This window comes from Lithobates pipiens, unplaced genomic scaffold (genome assembly GCF_037356315.1).
Source record: "Lithobates pipiens isolate NorthernLeopardFrog02 unplaced genomic scaffold, aLitPip1_a1.2 Scaffold_18, whole genome shotgun sequence".
NCBI lineage: Eukaryota > Metazoa > Chordata > Amphibia > Anura > Ranidae > Lithobates > Lithobates pipiens.
The window spans coordinates 50,009,090-50,033,578 of NW_027507758.1; the positions used below are offsets into that span (position 1 = coordinate 50,009,090).

Consider the following 24,489-nt stretch of genomic DNA (forward strand, 5'->3'; position numbering starts at 1 on the left):
TAAAAAGAAAAATGCCTCATGTCCTGAAAGGGGCCAGACGCATGAATAGGGGGTTATGACTGTTGGTATAAATCTGCTTTGTGTGCATCAAATGCCTTTTGCAGTATAAATATTACCTCAGGCCGTAAAGTATCTGCAAAAAATGGTTCATTAGGATAAATAAAAACAAGATCCCAGAAAAAAATTCTGAAAAATAGGAATTACACCTGTTTGATATTTGTGTTCAGATGTAATGTACACTGTACCTGCTCTTATACCTCACCTGACCCCTCTGTTATACTGGATGATGCAGTGTGTTCTTCCCCTATGTGTTTCAGGTTGATTCGGTCATGGCAGAGCTGAGTCTCACTCATTCTGCAGACACAGTAATAGGAGGACGTGTTTTCAATGGCATTTCCAGTGGAGAAAGACGGCGGGTGTCCATAGCAGCCCAATTGATTCAGGACCCCAGTGAGTATACCATTACATAATGCATCATTTCCTATCTAAACATTGGACTTGCCATTTCTGATTGAGGAGCAAATCATCCTCATCCTTCTTTTACTATGTAGTCTCCACTACTGGTGTAATCACCGCTGACCTACAGCTGCCCTTCTGTTGATTGAACACAGCTTGGCAGGGGTGCCGTTAACAGAATTACATTACATTTTTCTCAGTGAATGCCAGGCATTTCCACCTTTCCATCTTATGCCCCATACACATGGTCGGACAATCCGACCACAAAATCCGATTTTGGCCAAAACTTGTGTTGCATACATACGGTCGCACAAAGTTGTCGGAAAATCCAATCTTTCTGAACGAGGTGACGTCAAACACGTACGTCGGGACTATAAACAGGCCAGTAGCCAATAGCTTTCGTCTCTTAGTTTATTCTGAGTATACGTGGCACTTTGTCCGTCGGAATTGTCTACACACGATCGGAATTTATGCGATCGGATTTTGTTGTCGTAAAATTTTAGATCCTGCTCTCAAACTTTGTGCTTTGGAAAATCCGACAGAAAAAGTCCGATGGAGCCCACACGCGGTCGGATATTCCGACACCATGATCCCATCGCACATTTTCTGTCGGAAGTGTGTATGGGGCATTCCATTCATTGAGAAAAATGCAGAGCTAATTTACTGGTTATAAGTGTATACTCATTGTGCTGTAACCCCTTTGTAATATATATCTATATATCTAGATATATCTGTATATCTAGATATATAGATACAGCGCCTTGCAAACATATTCAACCACCTTGGCTTTTTACCTATTTTGTTACATTACAGCCTTTAGTTCAATGCTTTTTTTAATCTGAATTATATGTGATGGATCAGAACACAATAGTCTAAGTTTGCGAAGTAAAATTAGAAAAATATATACGTAAAAAAAAAAATTCAGAAATAAAAACGGATAATTGCCATGTGCGTATGTATTCACCCCCTTTGTTATGAAGCCCATGACAAGCTCTGGTGCAACCAATTACCTTCAGAAGTCACATAATTAGTGAAATGATGTCCACCTGTGTGCAATCTAAGTGTCACATGATCTGTCATTTTATATATACACCTTTTTGAAGGGCCCCAGAGGCTGTAACACCTAAACAAGAGGCACCACTAACCAAACATCCCCAATTACCGTAGACACCGCAAAAAACATCATTAATAAACTGCGTGACAGTACCTCACCTATTGACATCATCCCCACAAAACTACTGAAAGAATGCTCCGACATCGTGGCTCCAACCATAACCCACCTCATAAACCGAACATTCCACGAAGGGATTGTTCCCAGCATCCTCAAACAAGGCATCGTCAAACCTCTACTCAAGAAACCAAACCTGGACCCTCAGGATCCAAACAACCGTAGGCCAATTACAAGCCTCAACACCATTTCTAAGATCATGGAGAAAGCTGTAGTACATCAGCTACAACTTCACCTGGATACTCACAAACTCCTGGACCCGCTGCAATCAGGCTTCCGCCCAGGTCATGGAACAGAAACAGCTCTCCTCAAGATTTGGGATGACGCCCTCGAAGCGGCAGATGACGGAGAGCCGTGTCTCCTCGTACTGCTAGACCTAAGTGCAGCGTTTGATACAGTAGATCACAATACTCTACTCGTCCGCCTCACAGAAGTAGCCGGAGTCCAAGACATAGATCTCCATTGGTTCGCGTCCTTCCTAGGAAATCGGTCACAGACAGTGAAACTAGGAAAATTCCTCTCCGAAACTCGGGCAGTCACCTGTGGAGTCCCTCAAGGCTCTCCGTTGTCACCCGTTCTCTTCAACATTTACATTCGCCCACTCCTTCAAATCATCAGATGCTCAGATCTCTGCTTCCACTCTTACGCTGACGACACGCAACTTTATTTCCGGATCAATGGAAAAAAAGATCACCAACAACAACTTGAAAACTGCCTCAAATCAATAGAGGACTGGATGACCACCAACTCCCTCCAGCTGAACCAATCAAAGACAGAGCTTCTTATCTTACACCCAAATCATAAGCCCGCAACCAAAACCTCCTGGTCTCCACCAACCGTCTTTGGGCAGACTATCTCCCCAAAGACCAAAGCGAAGAGTCTCGGGGTTATTTTAGACGCACAAATGTCAATGGATGCGCAAATAGGAGCAGTAGTCAGTCGATCTCACCATCTGCTGCGCATGCTTCGCAGACTCATCCCTTTTATCCCAAAGAATGACAAAGCAGTGGTAGTTGGAACAATCATTAATTCACGACTGGACTACGCAAACTCGCTGTACATAGGATTACCACAATATCAACTTGCGCGATTACAACTGATCCAAAACACGGCGGCAAGGCTGATAACAGGAAAAAAACCCTGGGAATCCATTTCTCCTTCACTGAGGAGCTTACATTGGCTAACCGTAAAAAATCGGATCACGTTCAAGACCCTTTGCCTCACCCACAAATGCGTGCATAGAGAAGCTCCGCAATACCTAATGGAGAAAATAAATCATTACACACCAAACCGCAGTCTTCGATCAGCCAACAAAAACCTCCTCCTCGTGCCCAAAGCCCGGTATAAATCCAAGGGGGATCGGAGATTCGCTGTCCAAGGGCCTCGGCTATGGAATGCTCTACCAATAAACATCCGCCTGGAAGAAAATCACCTGGCTTTTAGGAAAAAACTCAAGACCTTCCTCTTTTAGCAGATGATCAAAGCTCGCCACAGCGCCTAGAGGCGATTCAGTTCGCATTGTGCGCTATATAAGTATTTCATTCATTCATTCATTCAAACATTGCCATGAAGACCAAGGAACTCTCCAAACAAGTAAGGGACAATGTTGTTGAGAAGTCAGGGCTAGGTTTAAAAAAAATATCCAATTTTTTGATGACCTCTAGGAGCACCATTAAATTTATCATAACCAAATGGAAAGAATATGGCACAACAGCAAACCTGCCAAGAGACGGTCACACACCTAAACTCACAGACCGGGCAAGCAGGGCATTAATCAGAGAGGCAGCACAGAGGCCTAAGGTAACCCTGGAGGAGCTGCAGTGGTCCACAGCAAAGACTGGAGTATCTGTACATAGGATGACAATAAGCTGTATGCTCCATAGAGTTGGGCTTTATGGCAGAGTGGCCAGAAGAAAGGCAATACTTTCAGCAAAAAACAAAATGGCACATTTTGGGTTTGTAAAAAGGCATGTGGGAGACTCCCAAAATGTATGGAGGAAGGTGCTCTGGTCTGATGAAACTAAAATTTAACTTTTTGGCCATCAAAGAAAACGCTATGTCTGGCGCAAACCCAACACATCACATCACCCAAACAACAACACCCCCACAGTGAAACATGGTGGTGGCAGCATCGTGTTGCGGGGATGTTTTTCAGCAGTCGGGACTGGGAAACTGGTCATAGTCGAGGGAAATATGGTTGGTGCTAAATACAGGGATATTCTTGAGCAAAACCTGTACCGCTCTGTGTGTGATTTGAGGCTAGGATGGAGGTTCACCTTCCAGCAGGACAATGACCCCAAATACACTGCTAAAGCAACACTTGAGTGGTTTAAGATGAAAAATGTAAATGTGTTGGAATGACCTAGTCAAAACCCAGACCTCAATCCAGCAGAAAATCTGTGGTCAGACTTAAAGATTGCTGTTCACAAGTGCAAACCATCCAACTTGAAGGAGCTGGAGCAGTTTTGCAAGGAGGAATGGCCAAAAATCCCAGTGGTAAGATGTGGCAAGCTCATAGAGATTTATCCAAAGCGACTTGGAGCTGTGATAGCCGCAAAAGGTGGCTCTACAAAGTTTTGACTTTAGGGGGGTGAATAGTTATGCACATTGACTTTTTTTTTTTGTACTTCACAATAATAATAAAAAAAAAAATCTTCAAAGTTGTGGGCATGTTCTGTAAATTAAATGATGCAAATCCTCAAACAATCCATGTTAATTCCAAGTTGTGAGGCAACAAAACACGAAAAATGCCATGGGGGGGTGAATATTTTTGCAAGGCACTGTATATATTATGCAGGCTAATACATTTGGTATCGATGCTGTGCTCTAGATAGCCAGCAAAAGATAACCGACGCTCATTGTCTGCCATAGTATTTTTTAAATTATGCTAATTGTGGCGGAAATTAATGTAATCACACAGCATAATATGGGGTATAATGAGTATCGCTGATTTCCATGCTTCACATTCCCTTTATTTCACTCACTGACTCCCCTGTCTCTCATAGAAATAATTTTACTCGATGAGCCAACTACCGGTTTGGATGCAATGACTGCAAATCATATCGCGTTACTGCTTTCTGAGCTGGCTCGAAAGGATAGGATAGTGATTATTTCCATTCACCAGCCACGATCTGAACTGTTCAGAGTGAGTAAACAACAATTGTACATTTCCTGCCTTGATTCTTCTCTACACCCTGATATTACTATGGGAAGTGTTATCCGGGAAAAGCAAAATCACACGGCAGCTAAACAACTGTTCTTTGCTATGTTTGCTTAATCATAATAATAATATAGTTTGCTTTACCACCATTATTATTTGTATTTTGGCGAATATTTACAGAATGTTTCTCCTTGGCAACAAACATGAAACGGCAGTTAAAATTTTTTATTTATGTTCTTTCTTTCGTTGAAATCCAGGTTAAAAATATTGTTTAAATACAAGTCGTATGTATTCTTTCTTTTTTTTTTTATGTCCTTTGTACATTTTACAGATCTGTGAAATAATAGCAACTTCTGTACTTTTCCTCTGTGTAGGAGGTTCCTTGAGGATGGGTTCACACTGGAGAACGCAGCGGAGAGTCTGGTGTGTCTCTATTCACCATTTCAGGTCTGATTTCAGCCTGAATTTTGGGCTGAATTCGGATCCAAAACAGACCAAAAGACGCACAGGACTCATGTGCAATTTGCATCGGAGCCTCTGTGGAGGTTTGTGATCCGGCTCCATAGAGAGCCGGTCACAATTTTCTGCTATGCAAATTGGATGCGGGGAAACCCAGCCTTAATAAAGACTGGTCACTGCTGTTCTCTCTCCTCACACAGGGGTGACCGGTCTTGTTTCCACCCATTCCTGTCGTTTTCTGAAGTGGATGGACCTCCTGGGTACTGCCCACAGCTCTGTTCTCTGTATAGGCCAGTGGTGGTCAACTTTCTTGATGTGGGATGCCTCAAGTGCACTATCCACACTATTAGGGCTGGGCTCAGCCCTTCCTTCTCTGAGCTGTTCGCTCAGCTGTCGGCTAATTGCTAGCTCCTATCTCTTAACAGTGACTCACCTGTTGATGATATCCTGCTCGTCAGTCCTGCCTACTTAAGCTGTCCAGCCCAGATGATCTCTGCCTTCGCCTTGGTCATATCTCTAGAGATGCTCTCCTGTTTTCCTGTTAAAGACTTGCTTGGCTGACATTCCTTATGGCTCCAGATCCTGCTTGCTGTTCTACTACGCTGATCTCTGGCTCCCTGATGTTTTGGCTTGTCTGACTATCCGTTACGGTTCCTGAACTCTGGCTATGTTTTGACTACGTTTACTCTACCTTTTTTTATTATTATTATTAAACAAGTGAGATTTAACTGTACTTCTGTCTCAGTCTGATTCATGGTTTCTGACAGTAGGTGAAGGCCAAGATGCAGTCAATCCACTTATTGGTAATATTTTTTCCAGATTGGATGAGCAGGATCACCGCATGGATCAGTTTGCCATGGCGTTACAAACGCTTCTGAATCGCACGGCTCACCTGGAATCTCCCACTGTGGCTGCTCTAGTACAGCCTGTGTTTCAGGCCATCCCTGCTGCTACTACAGTCTCTGTGCAGGCACCCTCCTTGAGTATTACCTCTATAAGAGGTATGTCTGGTTCCATTTCGCCTCCCCATCAATTTGGGGGCAATCCTGTCCAATGCAGAGGTTTTCTCAACCAGGTTGAGATATACTTTGAGATGCTGCCCCAGGCGTTTCCCACGGACAGAAGCAAAGTAGGTTTCGTGATATCTTTGCCTTCTGAGAGAGCCTGGGCCTGGGCAAACCCTCTATGGGAGAAGCAAAAACCTGTTCTCTTGAGTTACCCTGAGTTTGTGGCTTCCTTTTAAAGGGTATTTGACGTTCCCGCACGCACCGCTTCTGCTGCCAAGTGCCTCATGTCCATCAGAGTACAAGAACTGTTGCAGATTATGCCATTGAGTGCCGTACTCTGGCAGCAGAGGTTGCTTGGAACAATGAGGCTCTCGTGGCTGCTTTTTCTCATGGTCTCTCGGATACCAACAAGGATGAGATAACAGCCCGAGATATACCCACTGAGCTGGAGAAGTTGATCATGTTTGCCATCCTCATTGACTCCAGACTCAGAGAAAGACTCTATTTTAATAAACGTTTGCGCAAACCTCCTGTATATTTGCCTCCGAGCTTTGCAGTCTCACCCTTGCCTCCCTCACCTCCCATGCCTCCTGGTACCGCGTCGGTCAGTGAAGATGTACCCATGCACTTGTGCTTCATGAGTCTCTCTGTGGATGAGAGAACCCTTAGGAGAAGGAAGAGATTGTGCCTTTATTGTGGCCAGGCAGGTCATTTTTGAAGTCTTGTCCTATCCGTCCAGGGAACGCCCAAACCTTGAGGTCCTGTCACGGACAAACCTTAGGTGTTGTTGTTTCGTCCCCAGTTATCCAGAAGGATAAGCCGCAGGTTTTGGTTACCCTTTCTTGGGCTGAGTCATTCGTCTAGATACAGGCTCTAATCGACTGGGACTAATGGGACTGAAGGCCTGTTTATTGATGCTGCCTTTGTATCGAAGCACTCAATTCTGCTGCAGTGACACTCCACTTGCTTTGAGGCTCTTGACGGGAGACCTCTACAGCCTTCCCATGTGACACATCAGACTGTTCCGTTGTCCATGGCCGTAGGGGCTCTTCACCATGAGATAATCCAATTCCAAGTTATTTCCTCAACTAATTTTCCACTGGTTATTGGTTATCCTTGGTTACAGAAGCACAACTCCTTTTTGATTGGCTCTGTCCTGAGGTTTTCTCCTGGTCACCACAATGCAGTAAGACATGCTTCCAGAAGGTAGCCAAGTTCCTGTGCACTTCTTCTCTCTCCTCCCTGCCGGAGGAGTATCGCCATTTTAGCAATGTCAACGGTTAAGCTGTCAGGTTGCCTCCACGCTGGTCATATGGTTGCGTAATTGACCTTCAACCTGGTGCCATACCTCCTCGTGGCCCGGTTTACCCTTTGTCGGTCTTGGAGGATAAGGCCATGGACGAGTATGTTGCAGATGCACTTTCTCGACGTTTCATCTGCAAATCCACGCCTCCTGCTGTTGCTGGTTTCTTCTTTGTGAAGAAGAAGAGTGGTGAACTGAGACCTTGCATTGATTATAGGGGTCTCAATCATTTTACGATTAAGGATGCCTATCCTCTTCTTGTCTTCTTGTTAAGAAAGAATGCCTATCCGATTCCATTGATTACGGAGTTATTTGACCGCTTCCAGGGAGCAACAAAGCTTGATTTGTGAGGGGCATACAATCTCGTGTGGATTAAGGAGGGCGACGAGTGGAAAACTGCATGTAATGCCAGAACAGGCCATTATGAGTACCACGTAATGCCTTTTGACCTTTGTAACGCCCGGTTTTCCAGGAATTTATTAACGATGTCCTCCGAGATTTCTTACAGTTATGTGTGGTGGTTTATCTCAACGATATCCTCATATTTTCCGAGTCCCTGGAGAGCCACCACACAGATGTCTGTCGTGCGCTTCAGAAATTAAGAGAGAACAATCTTTATTGTAAATTGGAGAAGTGCGACTTCCATTGTGAACAGGTTCAATTCCTGGGTTATGTCATTTCCACTGCTGGTTTTTCGATGGACCGAGAAACTTTCAGCAGCCCTACAGGGGCCCGGACCCGTCCTCTGAAGCGCTTTCTTGGCTTTGCCAACTACTAGCAGAAATGTATTCGTAACTTCTTCTTGTCACTGATCAAGCCCCTGACTGATATGACCAGAAAGGACAGTAACCCACAGTGTTGGTCTCCAGAGTCCATTAAGGCCTGTTAAAGACTTGCTTGGCTGACGTTCCTTCTGGCTCCAGATGCTGCTTGCTGTTCTAATATGCTCATCTCTGGCTCCCTTACACTTTGGCTTGTCTGACTAACCGTTCCGGTGCCTGTACTCTGGCTATGTTTTGACTACATTTATTCTGTTTACCTTTTTTTTATTATTATTAAACACGTGAGATCTAACTGTACTTCTGTCTCAGTCTGATTTATGGTTTCTGACATAGGATATAGTCAAAAACTATGGGCATGATACAGGAGATGGTTTAGAGTGTGGAAATTAAACAAGAGATGGCCAGTAACTGCGGACATAAGACAAGAGATGATCAGGAACTGTGGACATGATACAAAAGATGATCAGAGTCTCACTGTGGACATGATACAAGAGATGATCAGAGACTGTGGGCATGACACAAGAGATGATCAGAAACTGCAGACATGACACAAGAGATGATCAGAGACTGCAGACATGACACAAGAGATGATCAGAGACTGTGGACATGATACAAGAGATGGTCAGAGACTGTGGACATGATACAAGAGATGGTCAGAGATTGTGGACACGATACAGAAGATAGTTAGAGACTGTGGACATGCTTCAAGAGACTTTCAAAGACCTGGATTTACTGAAGGCAGATCATATCAGACTAATCTGATTGCATTATTTTACTATATTACCAATGATTTGGACCAGGAAGGTGCTGTGGACATAGCATATCTTGATATCTTCATTTCTGCAAGGCATTTGATATAGTTCCAAATAATGATCTAATACAAAAGTTATACAACCTTTGGTTGGTTCAATGGATATGCAGTTGGCTAAAGGATAGATACCAGAGTGTGTTTGTAAATGTGGTTCACTCAGAACAATGACCAGTCACTAGTGGTGTTCCACAAGGCCCTGTATTGGGTCCCGTTCTGTTTATTATATATGTAAGTGAGATAACTAAAGGTTTGTTTGGCAAGGTATGTCTTTTTTCTGAGGATACAAAGGTGTGTAATAGGGTTGATATCCCTGGAGGTGTCTGTGACATGAATTAGCATTGGTGGAAGATTGGTGAAAGCAGTCAAAGCTGTGGTTCAATGTGTCTAAATGTAAAATAATGCACCTAGGGAAAAAGAATCCCCTGAGAGAGTATAACAGTGGGGGTAAAGTGTTTTCCAGCACTACAGAAGAAATACATTTGTGGGAACTTATTTCAGATTGCAAAATAAGCAGTGTGATTAGGCAATGGAAAAAGCAAATAGAATTCTAGGATACATCCCTAGAGGAATCCCCAGTAGAAGCAATTAGGTCCTTATTCATCTATATAGATCTTTAGTGAGGCCTCATTTAAGCCGCGTACACACGAGAGGACTGTCCGTCCAACTTAGTCCGCCGAAACACATTTCAGCGGACAGTCCGCTTGTGTGTGGGCTTCAGCTGACTTTTTCAGCGTGCAGTCTGGCGGACTAAGTATTTCGGAATTTCCGTAATATTGTCCGTCCAACTTTGGTTTCAGCGGACAGTCCGCTCGTGAGTAGGCTAGTTGGACGGACTAAGTATGGCGCATGCTCAGAAAGGATTTACACGGCGAAAGGTTGCATTGCTGTGTATTGGACTTCCGATTTCTAGTCCCGTCGTACGTGCTGTACACGTCATCGCGCAAGCTTTCAACGGACTGTTTGTTCATCGTGTGTGGTCAAGTCCGTTCATTCGAAAGTAGGACGGACTGTCTGTCGGATTGTCTGACGGACTAAGTTGGCCATACAGTCCTCTCGTGTGTACGCGGCCTTAGAATACTGTGTCCAGTTCTGGAGACCTCACTTACAAAAAGATATCGATGAGAAAGAACAAGTCCAGAGACAGGTAACAAAAATAGTGAAAGGTTTGGGGGAGACATGATTGAAAGCTTTAAATACATGAAGGGAGTGAACAACAGTAAATGGCTTCACACAAGCTTGGGACAAACAGATCTATACTCAGACATCCATATAGAAACACAGATAATTGTCTGCAGTGGCCCGAAGGTTGCACAAAAATTGCCAAAGGGCTGCATGTCGCCCCCAGCCCAAAGGTTGGGCACCAGGGATATAGGCTATATGCAGCTAAGTAATGATCTGATGGCTACTTTTACATGGTTATATTTGTGTTTGCAAAGGTACTGTATTTGGTACACACAAGATGAATGTATATCCTTTGTAGTTATTAAGGAATCTATGTAATATACAGTGTTATTAAGTATTTATATCAAGTTGATCTTCTTTAAATGCATTTTAAAAATGATTTCTGATTTGTAATTGACCAGATTTTTGATAAGATTGCTATCATGAGTTGTGGAGAGCTTGTTTTCTGTGGTAACCCCCAAGAAATGATTACGTTTTTTGACAACTGTGGATACGATTGTCCAGAACACTCCAACCCATTTGATTTTTTTGGTAAGAGCAAGTTTTACATATTTATATACTTGAACATGTACAGCGCAAGATTTTAACATATAACATTTACCTATTTACATTTACAATTTCTGCGCGGCCAACATAAGCTATGGCTCAGGGTCACAGGACCTCCAGGTTCAGCCATCCAGGCATCATTCTTATGACATTCAGAGACATATTTTCATGTACAATAAACTTAAATAGGAGATTCCTGTTATTGGATTTTTGCCCAGGAAGGTTAGTCTTTGGTGGGGTGGACTCTGTCACAGGAGAGCTGAGAATGCAAACAAAAGTTTAAAAGGTACCTAGATCCAAGCATCCTTTAAAGCAGCGTGACAGTTCTGGATGACATAGCTCTTATAGTAGGCATTCTTCAGCTTCTTTTTTCCCAGGTCTACTTTTCATCCATTGAGCAGCACTGTGCAGTTACCATGGTATGGAAGATGTGAGCTATCACCATGCCAATTCTTTTGTACCTAGACCTCACCCCCTATTCACACTTACGATTGGTAAAAACACACACCTGGGATGCATTTTACCACCGCCCAACCTCTCCCTCTTAAGCTGCAAAAGTGGTGGATGGGGGTGTACATAAGCCACAAAATATACCCCCACTGCTGTGCTCGTTGGCAGTAATGCCAACTGAAAATGACTCAGTATGCAGTCAATAGATTACCCAGTAGCTGGCCTTGAAGGAACTAAGTACTAAGGAAACACGGATATTGCCACCACAATTTTCTTGAAAATACAAGTTCCTTAGCTGTCATGCTGTACTTCTAAACACCAGAATGTAAGAAGCATACACATTCTTATTTCTAGTCTGCATTTCTTGATCTTCAGCTTCTTCTACATCAGTGGTTAAACAAGTATAGCTGCCAGAGACATCTCAATTTCATAAAGAGGTCCATAATTCCATCCGGAGACAACTGTTGGCCTAGGGGAGCAGATAGTATAAAACCAACCCTACCTAGTGCTAATGGCATGATCCAGGCTTATGCATGCACAATTTGTATTCAATGCTTTCGATTGTATTAGGGCAGGTGCCAGGTCCTCTTGGAAAAAGTCCATCCCCTTAAAACAACCAAACGTGACTACAGGATTAAAGTATAACTTAAAGAGGTTGTAAAGGTTTAATTTTTTTTTTAAATAACAAACATGTCATACCTCCACTGTGCAGTTAGTTTTGCACAGAGTGGCCCCGATCCTCATCTTCTGGGGTCCCGCGGCGACTGTCTCGGCTCCTCCCCACAAGAGCTAACCCCCCTCTGGTCCCTTGTGATATACCTGCTGGCCATAGCAACGCAGGAAAGCAACGCGGGATCGTGCCCATGGAGAGTCAGAGCTCAGGTAAGTAAAACGGGGGGTTGGGGGGGGGGGGCAGAGAGTGCAAGGTGTTTTTTTCATCTTAATGCATAGGATGCATTAAGGTGAAAAAACATGAAGCTTTACAACCCCTTTAACCACTTGCAGACCGCCTCATGCTGATATACATCGGTTGAAGTGAACGTACAAGCAGAATCACGTATTTGTACGTTGCCCTTTCCCGCAAGACACACTTAACCCCTACACTGCCACCTAGTGGTTAACCCCTTTCACTGCCAGTGTCATTTACACAGGAATCAGTGCATTTGTATAGCACTGATTGCTGTATAAATGATAATGGTCCCAAAAATGTGTTAAAAATGTCCGATGTGTCAGCCATAATGTCGCAGTCATGATAAAAATCGCTGATCGCTGCCATTTAAAAAACAAAAAAATTATTAATAAAAATCCCCTATTTTGTAAACACTATAACTTTTGCACAAACCAATCAATAAACGCTTATTGCAATTTTTTTTTTACCAAAAATATGTAGAAGAATACGTATCGGCCTAAAAGGAGGAAAAAAAATATTTTTTATATATTTTTGGGGGATATTTATTATAGCAAAAAGTAAAAAATAATGCGTTTTTTCCAAAATTGTTGCTCTTTTTTTTGTTTATAGCACAAAAAATAAAAACCGCAGAGGTGATCAAATACCCCCAAAAGAAAGTTCTATTTGTGGGAAAAAAAGGACCTCAATTTTGTTTGGGAACCACGTCGCATGACCGCACACTTGTCAATTAAAGCGACGCAGTTCTGAATTGCAAAAAGTGCTCTGGTCAGGAAAGAGGTAAATTCTTCCGGGGCTGAAGTGGTTAAGGCAAAACTTTTTTTTTTTTTTTTTTGTATTGGATGGAGTGGAGAGGGATTTAGAACACCTGTTAGTTTTTATTACTGTCTGTGCCCCTGTTAGGGAGATTCACCCTCTCTATTTGTCTTGCTTACCATTATCATTGAACGTGAAACTAAAAGAAAATACCAAATTTTGGGTTGTCCCCAGAAAAGTAATAGAGGGGAAATCTTCCAATGGGGAGGGGATACTAGTTCTGGTGACCTGGGGGTCCCCAATGAATTCCCTTAATTTGCAGAGATTTCCTCTCACTTCCTGTTTGGTTATGGGACAGGAAGTGGAGGAAAATCTCCACAATGGGACATAGATGGGAAAATAAATCTGACAGGGGTTATAACCCTCCCTTGCTCTATCCAAAATGAAAAAAAAAGTGTTTGCCTATAGATCAACTTTAAAGTGGTTCTGCACCTTTAAAAAAAATATTAAAAGCCAGCAGCTACAAATATTGCAGCTGCTGACTTTTAATAAATTCACACTTACCTGTCCCAGGGTCCAGCGATGTCGGCGGCAGTTGACGAGCAATCGCTCCTCTCTCTGGTGCCCCCGCCGCCATCCTCTGTCAGGGAATCAGGAAGTGAAGCATTGTGGCTTCACTGCCCAGTTCCCTACTGCGCGTTCCCTACTGCGTGTCTCTGCTGGTCCCCGCTGTGTCCTGGGAATTGTGTGTTTCCCAGAACACAACGGGGGGCGGGGCATCTGCGGCGGTCTGCGGGGGTCTTGTCCCGGAAGTGGGTGCAGATACCTGGATTATCCAGGTAACTGCACCCCCCTGAAAGGTGCTGATTGTGGCACCAGAGGGGGGGAGGGATCAGATGAGCGGAACTTCCACTTCAGGGTGGAGGACTGCTTTAAGTCTGGGTTTAAGAAGCAGATTCTAACTTACTGGAAGTCCAGAGCAGAAAGCTTCTGTGTGTTTTTCAGGTGTTACCTGCCATTGGTCTACATATAATTATTTGTATTCTATCCCCAGTGGACCTTACATCTGTTGACACCAGAAACAAAGAGCGTGAAATGGAGACATATGGCAGAGTGCACACCATAGCGGAAGCCTACAGAGACTCCAATCAGTTCCAGAACACCTTGGAACTTATCAAAGCAGCAAAGATGTCTAAAGTGAAACAGAGCATCCCATTCAAAAAAAAAGAAGCCCCAAGCGAGTTGTCAAAACTTTTTGTCTTGCTCAGGTGAGAATGACTTGGCTACTTGTAGGGTGTCCAGAGATGAGCTCTACTGCTTAAAAAGCCACAGGTTACAAGCCCCTCGAATATGGCTTCTTCAGGTCTGTATGATGTGATCAGAGGATGTTTTCTTACACAGCAATCCAGTCATTGGAAGCGTTTTTCATTAAATCTAAAACCATGATGATTATCTTCCAGTGGGGAATAACTGGACATTAAAATACAACTAAAGGTGAAACTTTTTTTTAGATAGCTTGAAGAAGGTTTAGCACACTTGTCAGGTTTTTATTGTTGTCTATGCCCCCAATAGGGAGATTCACCCTCTCTATTTGTCATGTTTATTGTTATCATAGAAAGTGAAAGTAAAAGAAAATCCCAAATTTTGAGTTGTGCCCAGGGACAGAAACAGAGGGGAAACACTAGTTCTTATGACAACCAGGGTTTAATTCATTTCCTGTCTTAGCTATGGGAAAGGAAGTGAAGGGAAATTTCTCCAATGGGACACAGTTGGCAAATGGGTCATAACTAGGGATGCACCGATAACGGGTTTTTATCGGTGAGTATGAGTACCGATACTTTCGGTCAAGTACTCCCCAATACTGAATACCAATACTTTGCGGTGTGATTTGGGTCCATACAAAATGAATGGGCACAAATCGTACTGCAAAGAATCAAAAGCGATTTGAACAGGAATGTGGTGCAATTCCTGTCCGAATCGCATGCAGTTTCCCCCGTGATTTCAGCCTGGGTTAACACAGGAGCATTGCAGGAAACTGCATGCGATTAGGACAGGAATCAGACAGCATTCCTGTTCAAATTGCATGCAAATCTGAAGCTTTGCATTAATATTGTATCGATCAAATCACACCGCAAAGTATTGGTTTTGGGTATCGGAAGCATCACTAGTTATAACCCTTTCTTACTCTATCCAAAATGTAAAACAAATTACCTTTATTCTACTTTAAGTGATTCTACGTTCTTACCCAGGGATCCTCAAACTACGGCCCTCCAGCTGTTGCGAAACTACACATCCCATGAGGTATTGTAAAACTCTGACATTCATAGACATGACTAGGCATGATGGGAATTGTAGTTCCTGAACAACTGGATGGCCATAGTTTGAAGACCCATGTTCTTACCGATCAATATTTCAGACAAACCTCTAAAGCTGCTGCATATAGCCAATGTGCTTCTGGTTATGTTTAAGTGTGCTTAAAGTCAAAACTTTTTTAAATTGATTTTGGATAGTGTTCACACATTAAAATCTCTAGGTTTTACTTACTGTCTGGATCCCTACTGGAAAGACTCGACCCCTCTATATGTCCTGGTCATCATTGACACTGAAACAGAAAATGAAGGGAAAGCCAATGTTTTACAGTTTTCACCAGAACATGAATAGAGGGAAAATCTCCCAATGGTGACACCTATTTCAATATTAAGGGATGTAGGGATTCCCTTACTTTGGAGATATTTCCATTTCTTCCTATTATGTCTCCAGGACATGAAGGAAGAGAAAGCTTCCCATTGGGACACAGATATAATTAAAAAATGACATTGATTTTAACCACTACTCTAGCCAAAACTAAATCCAATCTAAAAACATTTTAGTCTTTAGATATACGTACTGTACGTCAATACAATAAATTAATGTCCTATTATTGGTGATCATACTGTATGTATTACTTTCATATGTGATGGGGACTTATTGTTATAGCAGAGTTCAACGATGGGTGTGACATGGGGTGATAACTGAAGAAAAGTAGTAGCCTCTGTATGATTGCATGATTTTAGGGCAAATGCAAGATAATGGCCCCCTTTTCACCTTCCATTCTGGTGGGCCTCAGGGTAGCACTGTGCCATTGTTACAGGTGGAGAGGAGTCTGATAAGGGAATTGTCCCCTTATTTATTTTGTCAGTATCTCAGAGAAGCTAGCTGTCTGATTGGGTGCTGAAGTCTCAGGATTTCAGGCAGCCTTCTTAACGGGGAAACCTTATAGATAGGGTCTCTCGTGTCATTCAGGCGCACCTGGAGTAAGTGGTAGGTCAGGTACAGATACCCGCTGGCTATGATAAGAGATTAGGGAGAGGTTCCTGGTGAGTAGGATCAGAATGGGGACAATGCCTGCAGCAAAGGAACTACCCGGTACCCAGAATTGTCATGTGGGGCACTTCCTAGCAGCATTAGAGTGCCGTCCGGGGATATCACAAACCTCCACTCTTCCAGTAGCAGCCAGCCTCCGCTAAAACAGGCTACCACCTGGTAAAACTGTGTAAACACAAACACTGGCATTGCTTTATAACAGGGTCCTCAGGAATTGTCAACAGCTATTACCACTAACCAGTATATTATATGTAGCACCCTGTTGTTTAGACAGGGTTGCTAGTAAATTTACCTGCCAGGTATAGTTGCCTTGGCCATTGATAGGAGATTAATTGATTCCACCCTAATTCTGGAATTGCTGCATTTCTCTCTTCTGTTTCTAGATGGCTGGGTATCTGGTGGCATTAGATAAGACAAGGGCATTGCAAGGACAGATTAGGAATAGATGGAGTATCTCAGCCAATGGGCAGGGATCTTCTTGGGTCCCTTGGCCTGCTGGGAGAGCCTATTTATTTGGGTGAGGTCAGGTGATCGGGGTTCTGTGCTATATGGACGGCTGTCTGGGTGGACATTTGTAATACTGCCCCGGGCTGCTAGGCCAGAGCCTAAAGCCTATCCCGGGGACATCTGGCTGCTAGGCTGAGAGCCTATCCAGAAACAAGAGAGCAGTGCAGGGTTGGGACTGTGGCCTGCAGTCCAACCAAAAGTGATGGTTCTGCTGGCCGGAGAAGCTGTCATGGTCGGAGGTAGAGGGGAAGCTGTCGCCACTAATGGACAGTCCACCTTGTTGCCAGAGACAACTGTGAGTAGCTGAAGCAAGTACCAGAGATGTATTCTCACCAACTGAGGATGGTGAAGAATTGGGAAACTTTAGCAAGTGTCAAGCCAGAGACTCAGCCAGTGGAGGTGACGCTTGCAAAGCAGTTTTGTGTGGCAAGCCAGGGACCGAACAGGCTAGTGGGGTGACGCTTGGGGAGTATCTGCCAGTGTCAAGCTAGGGACCCAGCAGGGACGCGGGGTAACACTTGAGGAACATACTCAGTGAGAAGATTGGAAGAGCTCTGGAGATCCAGTGGTAGTGGATCAGAGGGTCTAATTGATAGACTGAGAGCTCAGTTGAGTGAAGAGATTGTGGAGGAAGCGAAAGAGTTCACTGCAACCTTTGTTAGAAACTGTTCAAGATAGTTGCCATAGGAGACAGTGTGTCTACACAAGCAGGTGTGGTGTCTGGCTGAGTGGCTTTATCTGCATGGCTGTCTACCTATAGAAGTCTCGGAGTCTGCTAATTAACATTGCAACTACTAAAGGATGTCCTGGCCCTAACCCTCTCTCCCACAGTTCTGTTCAAGAGAAAATAAATCTCTTTAGCATTCAAGAAGTGTCCGCCCTCCACGAATCTACCTTGCATCACTCCCACCTTGCCTCGTAACCGACTCTACATATAAGGATGTCAGCTGTCCCCAACTCTGGAGGTTGCTATTAGGCCCGGAGAGGCCTGGGACTTGGCTACATATAATATAGGGCAATTCATAACAATCAAGGACAGTGTGTGATCTCTCCCTGACTGGGTACCTTGGGCCCAGGGCCTGCCTACAGGTTGCATAATGTTGCACGTTACTATGCATTGTGTTATGTGTCAAGGCAGCCCTTTCATTTGAATGTGCTACCAATACATAACACTGAACAAAAACACTGCACCTACACCTTATTTCTGATGCATTATACCCCATTGAATGTGTGTTGCAGTTTCCTGCAATGTAGATGCATTAATTTGTGCATTCAGGGGGTCATTGAAAATAGATGGCATAAGAACGCACTTACACATGTAATATGTGTTGCCATGTGTTACAATAATAGGAGTTTACAGAATTTCCATGTTTTTTTAACTTACATTTATTTGATCCTTTTTATAGGAGAACACTAAGAAATCTATCTAGGAACAAGTCTGGGATCATTATGAGGCTCTCTCAGAATTTGATATTTGGCCTCTTCATTGCTTTTTTCCTCATTCGATTGAAGAATGATGTGTTGGATGGAGCCATACAGGACAGAGTTGGGATCATTTACCAGTGTCTGGGTGGGACAGCATACACTGGGCTCCTTAATGCTGTTGCTTTATGTAAGTAGTAAATGCTTCTACATTCCCTGGACATGCCTAATCTAATCTCAGCAAACAATTGAAAAATGTTCACTGATGTTTTGTTAGGCTTGGTTCACTATACAAGTGCGACTGAGCGCGGGCATGTTTCCATATGTTGTATGTAGGGCAACCCATTAATTTTAATGGGCTGCCCTATGCATGAGAAATGTGGAAAAGAAGTCCCTGGCTCTTTCCAAAGAGCATGCCACATCAAACCAAATGATCCTGTGGCACCATGAAGTTTGACACTTGCGAAAACACACGCTTTTGCAGATGCATGGGGTGTCATCAACAATTAATGACACTGTCGTGCTTATATTTAAGGGCAGTGTATTTCTTTACATACAAGGAAAGTGCTTGATTTTGTGTGTTATCGACATGCATAGATATGAACCTGGTCATGATCAGAATTCTGTTACATCATCTCTTATGCCACATACACACGACCGGACTTTCTGGCAGAATAGGTCTGACAGAATCATTCCGTCGGATAGTCCGCTCATGTGTGGGATAGTTTGATAATTTTTCTTTAAAAAATTCAGACGGACCTTGAACTAGAACATGTTTCAAATCTGTCCAACGGACTCAATACCTATCGGGAAAACCGTTTGTCTGTATGCTGGTCCGATGGGAAGCTATTGAACTTCCTTTTCTAGTCCCGTCATACGTCATCACGTTCAAAACGAACAGACTTTAGTCCGTTCATGTGTGGGCAAGTCCGTTCGTTTGGAAGTCCGTCGTAACTCCATCAAAAGTCCGTCGGGAAGACCGTCGGACCTTTTCTGCCGGAAAGTCCGGTCGTGTGTACGCGGCATAAGAGATGATGTTGCAGAAATCCGAGCATGGTATTAGAATTACTGTACCTGGTCAGCCTCCCAGCAACAAGTATAATTCCATGCTTCTACATCCATCCCAAACATATACTGTACTTTAAAAGTGGATCTGAACTCAAAAAGTAAAAAGATTTGCTATGTGGTGGGGAACATTTAAAAGTTTACTTGTACCCAGGGCTTTTTTTTTAAGAGAATAGGTGCAGGTACTCCCCCCTTTCCAGTCACCCCTTGTCTCAACCCCCTACTCACCCCCGACCACCGTCCCTTGGTTCCACCACCTACCCACCTCCCAGCATTGCCCCTTTTAGGGAATCCATAACCAAGGATTAATTATTTTTGGTGTTAAGTCGTTTTTAAGGAATTTGCTAATGAAAGGCAAAAAAATAGGTCCCCTGCAGCCAGCAACAATAGATCTTCTTTTAGTTCTCTTTTAGGGAATTTCTAATAAAAGCTCAGTCACAAATCATAAAATTTAAGAACACAGGACTATAACAATATTAAATGGTGTGAGACTTCAATTGGTCTGTAGCTAGATAGAAATGATTATCCTCTTTTTGTTTTGCTTTAGTCCCAGCCCTACGTGCCATCGGTGACCAGGAAAGCAAGGATGGTTTATACCAGAAGTGGCAAATGCTTATAGCTTACATCATCCATATTGTGCCATTCAGCATTCTTGGCGTTGTGATATTTGCAGCTTTTTTATATTGGTATGTTTATGATTCACAATTACATGTACAAATTAGCAAGATCATTCACATGCAGAGCTCACTTGAATGTGCCTATTTTTATTACAGGGTTGTGGGACTAAACCCAGAGCTGACAAGGTTTGGATGCTTCATTGCAATCACCCTGCCTCCACACCTCATGGGGGAACTACTTACCCTTGCAGTCCTTGGTTTGGTCAATAATCCCAACATCGTCAATGCTGGAGTGGCTTTGCTCAACATAGCTGGGATTCTTGTGGGGTCAGGACTACTAAGGTGAGATCCTTGCTGTAGATTGGTGTGGTTTTCACAATTTAAATTCTGCTTGCTATTACATCTCATGTATTTCATGGCCTTTTTTTGGTCAATACTCTTGCATGCACACAGGATCTAGGTCAATGGTCTCTAAACTGTGGCCCGGGGGCCAGATGCGACCCTTTGCCTGCTTTACCAGCCCTTGGGGCAATATTTAATTCACTGATACCAACAATGGGGTTTAATTCCTTCCATTGATACCAACGATGGGGCATAATTCCTCCCAATGACACCAACAATGGGGCCCAATGACATTAATGCCAGAAACCATGAAATCAGACCGAGACAGGAGTACAGTTAAATCATACTTGTTTAATAATAAAGGTAAATAGAACAAACGTAGTTGAAACATAGCCAGAGTTCAGGAACCGGAACGGATAGTGAGACAAGCAAAACGTCAGGGAGCTGGAGATGAGCATAGCAAAATAGCAAGCAGGATCTGGAGCCAGAAGGGATGTCAGCCAAGCAAGTCTTTTAACAGGAATGCAGGAGAGTGTCTCTGTGATGTTTACTAAGGGCTAAGGCGAAGGCAGAGATCCTATGGGCTGGATGGCTTAAGTAGGCAGGACTGACGAGTGGGATATCATCAACAGCTGAGTAACTATGGGGAGATAGGAGCTGTAAATTAGCTGACAGCTGAGCGGCCAGCTCAGAGAAGGAAGGGCTGAGCCCAGCCCTGACAGCCAATGATGAGGAACAATTCCTCCCAATGACATCAATAATGGGGCGCGGGGCATGGCCTGATGAGGCATATGAGCAGACGTGCTGCCCGGAGTTCCCGCTGGTGATCCTTCCTAATACCTCGCTGCTGATTTCATCCAAAATTTGGACACAAAGCTGCCCGCTGCTTCCCTTCTCCACCTGGACTCCCTGGACATCTGCGCTGATTCTGACCCAAGGGGACGCCACAGCAACTCAGGACATCTAAGATGGTGCCTGGCAGTCACAGCCTCCAAAAACAACACGAGGCAATGACAAGAAACTGAACAGGGGGGTAAGTCTACCAAACCCCAAAGCCCTAAGAGCAGCCCAGAGACATGATATACTATGCCCAGAAACTGGCTGGTACCTCCGCTCCCCCCCCCAGCTACAGCACAGCATGACATGCACTCTCTTAACTTTGCAGACAGGGAAGAGACAGACATGCTAGATGACACAGTGCCTATCGAGTCTGTGCCTGATCCTATACCTATATCCTATGATCCTATACCTGATTTGTTTACTTCTCAACCCACATTTAGTGAGATCCTGCATGCTGTACAAAAATGCACTGCGTTAGTGGATGATTTGAAAGAGAAGTTTGGGGGGCTAAGGGAGACAGCGCCACTTCTCGGTCAAGATTTTCAGAAATTAGGGAGAGAAACACTGCTGTAGATGGCTGTGTGAGTGATATGGAGGATCGGATGCCCCCTCTCACCAGGGATGTACGAAAGGCTACTCAGCATGCCTTCCAGGCTCTTAACAAAACAGATGACATAGAGAACTGCCTGAGACGCAATAAATTCCGTATAGTGGGGTTACCAGGGAAGGTGGAGGGCAGGGACCCAACAGCATTTGTCGAAGGGTGTCTACAAGAGGTGTTTGGCAAAGAGGCATTTTCACCCATTTACACGGTGGAGAGGGCCCACTGGGTGCCCCCGCGGCCTCTTCCAACCCACTTGTGGGGGACACCAATGCCTCTTTAAATGCTGTGATGGACATAATTACAAGTTTTAGACATTACTTTGGCCTGACCATAAACTGGTCTAAATCAGCTTTAATGCTGCTGGATGAAGATCGGGAAGTGGACCTGCCAGGGACCACCCCTATCCCAATAGTAAACTCATTTAAGTACTTAGGGATACAAATATTGCCTAGGCTTGCAGATTACTGCCCAATGAACATATATCCTCTATTATCACATTTCCGGGACAAAATTAACACTTGGCTTAAACTTTTATTGGCGGGCAAGGCAAACCTGACAAAAATTATCTTAATGCCACAGCTGCTATACTTTCTGCACAACTCTCCTGTAGTGATCCATCTAAAAGTATTCAGAGTGGTTAATACCTTTTTTAGATGCTTTCTGTGGGGTACGGGTCCCCCCAGGATTAAGTTGGAGCAGCTACAATAACCAAAGGACAGCGGAGGGCTGGCACTTCCCAACCCTTGGCTGTACTATCTGCATGCCCAACTGCAGCATCTGACTGGCTCCATGGCCCATAATCCAGTGGGCTTATCGGCATGGTTGATGCTGCTTGGCACTGGAGCGGAATCTATTCCAATGGGCCTGGAGGTGAAGGTGTTCCACAAATCCAACAGACGCCTACTCTTTCCCTAATTCACAAAAATATGGAACAAGGGCAAACAGATGCAGGGGGTGCAGGGATTCACTGAATACAGCCCAATCTGGAATAACCTCTCCTATGTTTAACTGGCTAGGCTGCATCAGGGGCCTAGGTGGAGAGCCTTTGGGGTGTCTCTTTTATCCCACATATTTAGTAATGGTAAGCTGAAGTCCTTCCCTAATCTACAAAGTCAACTTAATCTACCTCCTTCCATGTTCAATTAATACCTTCAGCTCAGGCATGCAGTGGGCGCACAGGGAGATGCAGGGGGTTGGGTTATGTCATCTACCCCTATATTCCACCTATTGCAGTTTAGTACTGAAACTAAGGGTATTATATCACAATGTTACCAGATGTTGCTGACACACTGAGGACACACCCCATCAAGGCGGTATCCATGTGGGAAAAGGACCTAGGACCACTTGAAGGAGACCAGTGGGATGAAGCATTGCAAGCAATAACTATCTGCTCTTTAAATGTAGCACAAAAAGTATCACAATTATACATTGCACTCAGGGTGCATTACACCCCACAAATGCTTCACAAGATGGACAGGCTGGTGGACCCCTTGTGTGGCACGTGTAGACAGCACAGTGAGGACCTTATCCATCTCCTCTGGCGATGCCCAAGCTGCACCGTTACTGTGTGTTTGCAGACAAACCTGATGCTTACAGGTGACCCTGTGCCTTACACAGAGAGAGAGGCATGGTGACAGTTTAGGCCAGAAGGCTGCAGCTGTCATAGCGTAATACTGTGCGTATAAGAAAATAAATTGGTCAGCTAAATATTTTTTTTCCCATCCTTTATTAAAACATCACGCTTCATTTATGGAAGCTATAGTATGGTTTCTGTGAATGGAGGAGCTGGGCAGAAAGGGCGGACGTAGTCTGGTATTCTTGATGAGTGCCTGCCGAAGAAGAAATTAGAAGTTCTATTTTTAGAAGATTATGGTGGTTGGGGGGGGGGGAAGCAGAGGATGATTTCAAAGAAAGGTAGAGCCAGCAGCACAAGAGACACATCAGATTAATGTGGTTGTAAATATATTTTATAAAAAACAATAAAAAACATGTTTTACTCACCTGCGCTATGCAAAGGTTTTGGATAGAGAGCAGCCTGATCCTTCCTTTCTGGGGTCCCCCACCAGCACTACTCTTCGGTGAGTTCCCCCATAGGAAGCCTCTTCCTATGAGGGCACTCATGAGGGTGTGATCGCAAGCCATGCTGCCTGCGTCTATAGACAGACAGAGTGTCTCGGCCCAGCCGACACAAGATTTAATTGACAGCAGTGAGAGCCAATGGCTCCTGTTGCTATCAATCTGCACCGTGAGAAGGGCACAAAACTGGATTTAGTTCAGGGTTAGGTAAGTATAAGAGGTATCCTTTGGCACAGAAGGTGTTTTAACTTAAAGCAAAAAATGTAAGCCTTTGGAACCACTTTAATAGTAGGCAGGTCCCTTGTACTGTTTTTGTATGTTTTGCTTAACTTAAGCTTTAAACAAAAAAATTTAAATAAAATGACCACCATCAGTGTATGACTCATTTTTTTCAGTCCCTGGTCCAGAATTATTCAACGAGCTGAGAGCTGCCATGGGAGTGGGACACAAAGTTTACACTGTAATAGGGGTGGCTCTAAGTTCTTCACAGATGCAGACCAGGAAGAAAGCTCTACCACAGTAATCGTCCTGTGCTTTGGTCTTAGCTATGCTAAATTGGTTGGGTGGATCAATCCATGTAAAAGCGGTACACAATTTTACATGGAT

The 24,489-nt window shown here is 43.9% G+C and overlaps 1 protein-coding gene across 1 annotated transcript in view; it reads left to right on the forward strand.

Moving 5' to 3' along the window:
• ABCG5 (ATP binding cassette subfamily G member 5) overlaps positions 1-24,489 on the forward strand; it is a 56,412-nt gene that overhangs the window by 28,112 nt on the left and 3,811 nt on the right. Inside the window, exons 6-12 of the mRNA XM_077485670.1 lie at positions 318-450; positions 4,690-4,829; positions 10,790-10,919; positions 14,102-14,315; positions 18,324-18,529; positions 19,952-20,090; positions 20,178-20,363. Coding sequence (XP_077341796.1) covers positions 318-450; positions 4,690-4,829; positions 10,790-10,919; positions 14,102-14,315; positions 18,324-18,529; positions 19,952-20,090; positions 20,178-20,363 — 1,148 coding nt within the window. The remainder of the gene's footprint in view (positions 1-317; positions 451-4,689; positions 4,830-10,789; positions 10,920-14,101; positions 14,316-18,323; positions 18,530-19,951; positions 20,091-20,177; positions 20,364-24,489) is intronic.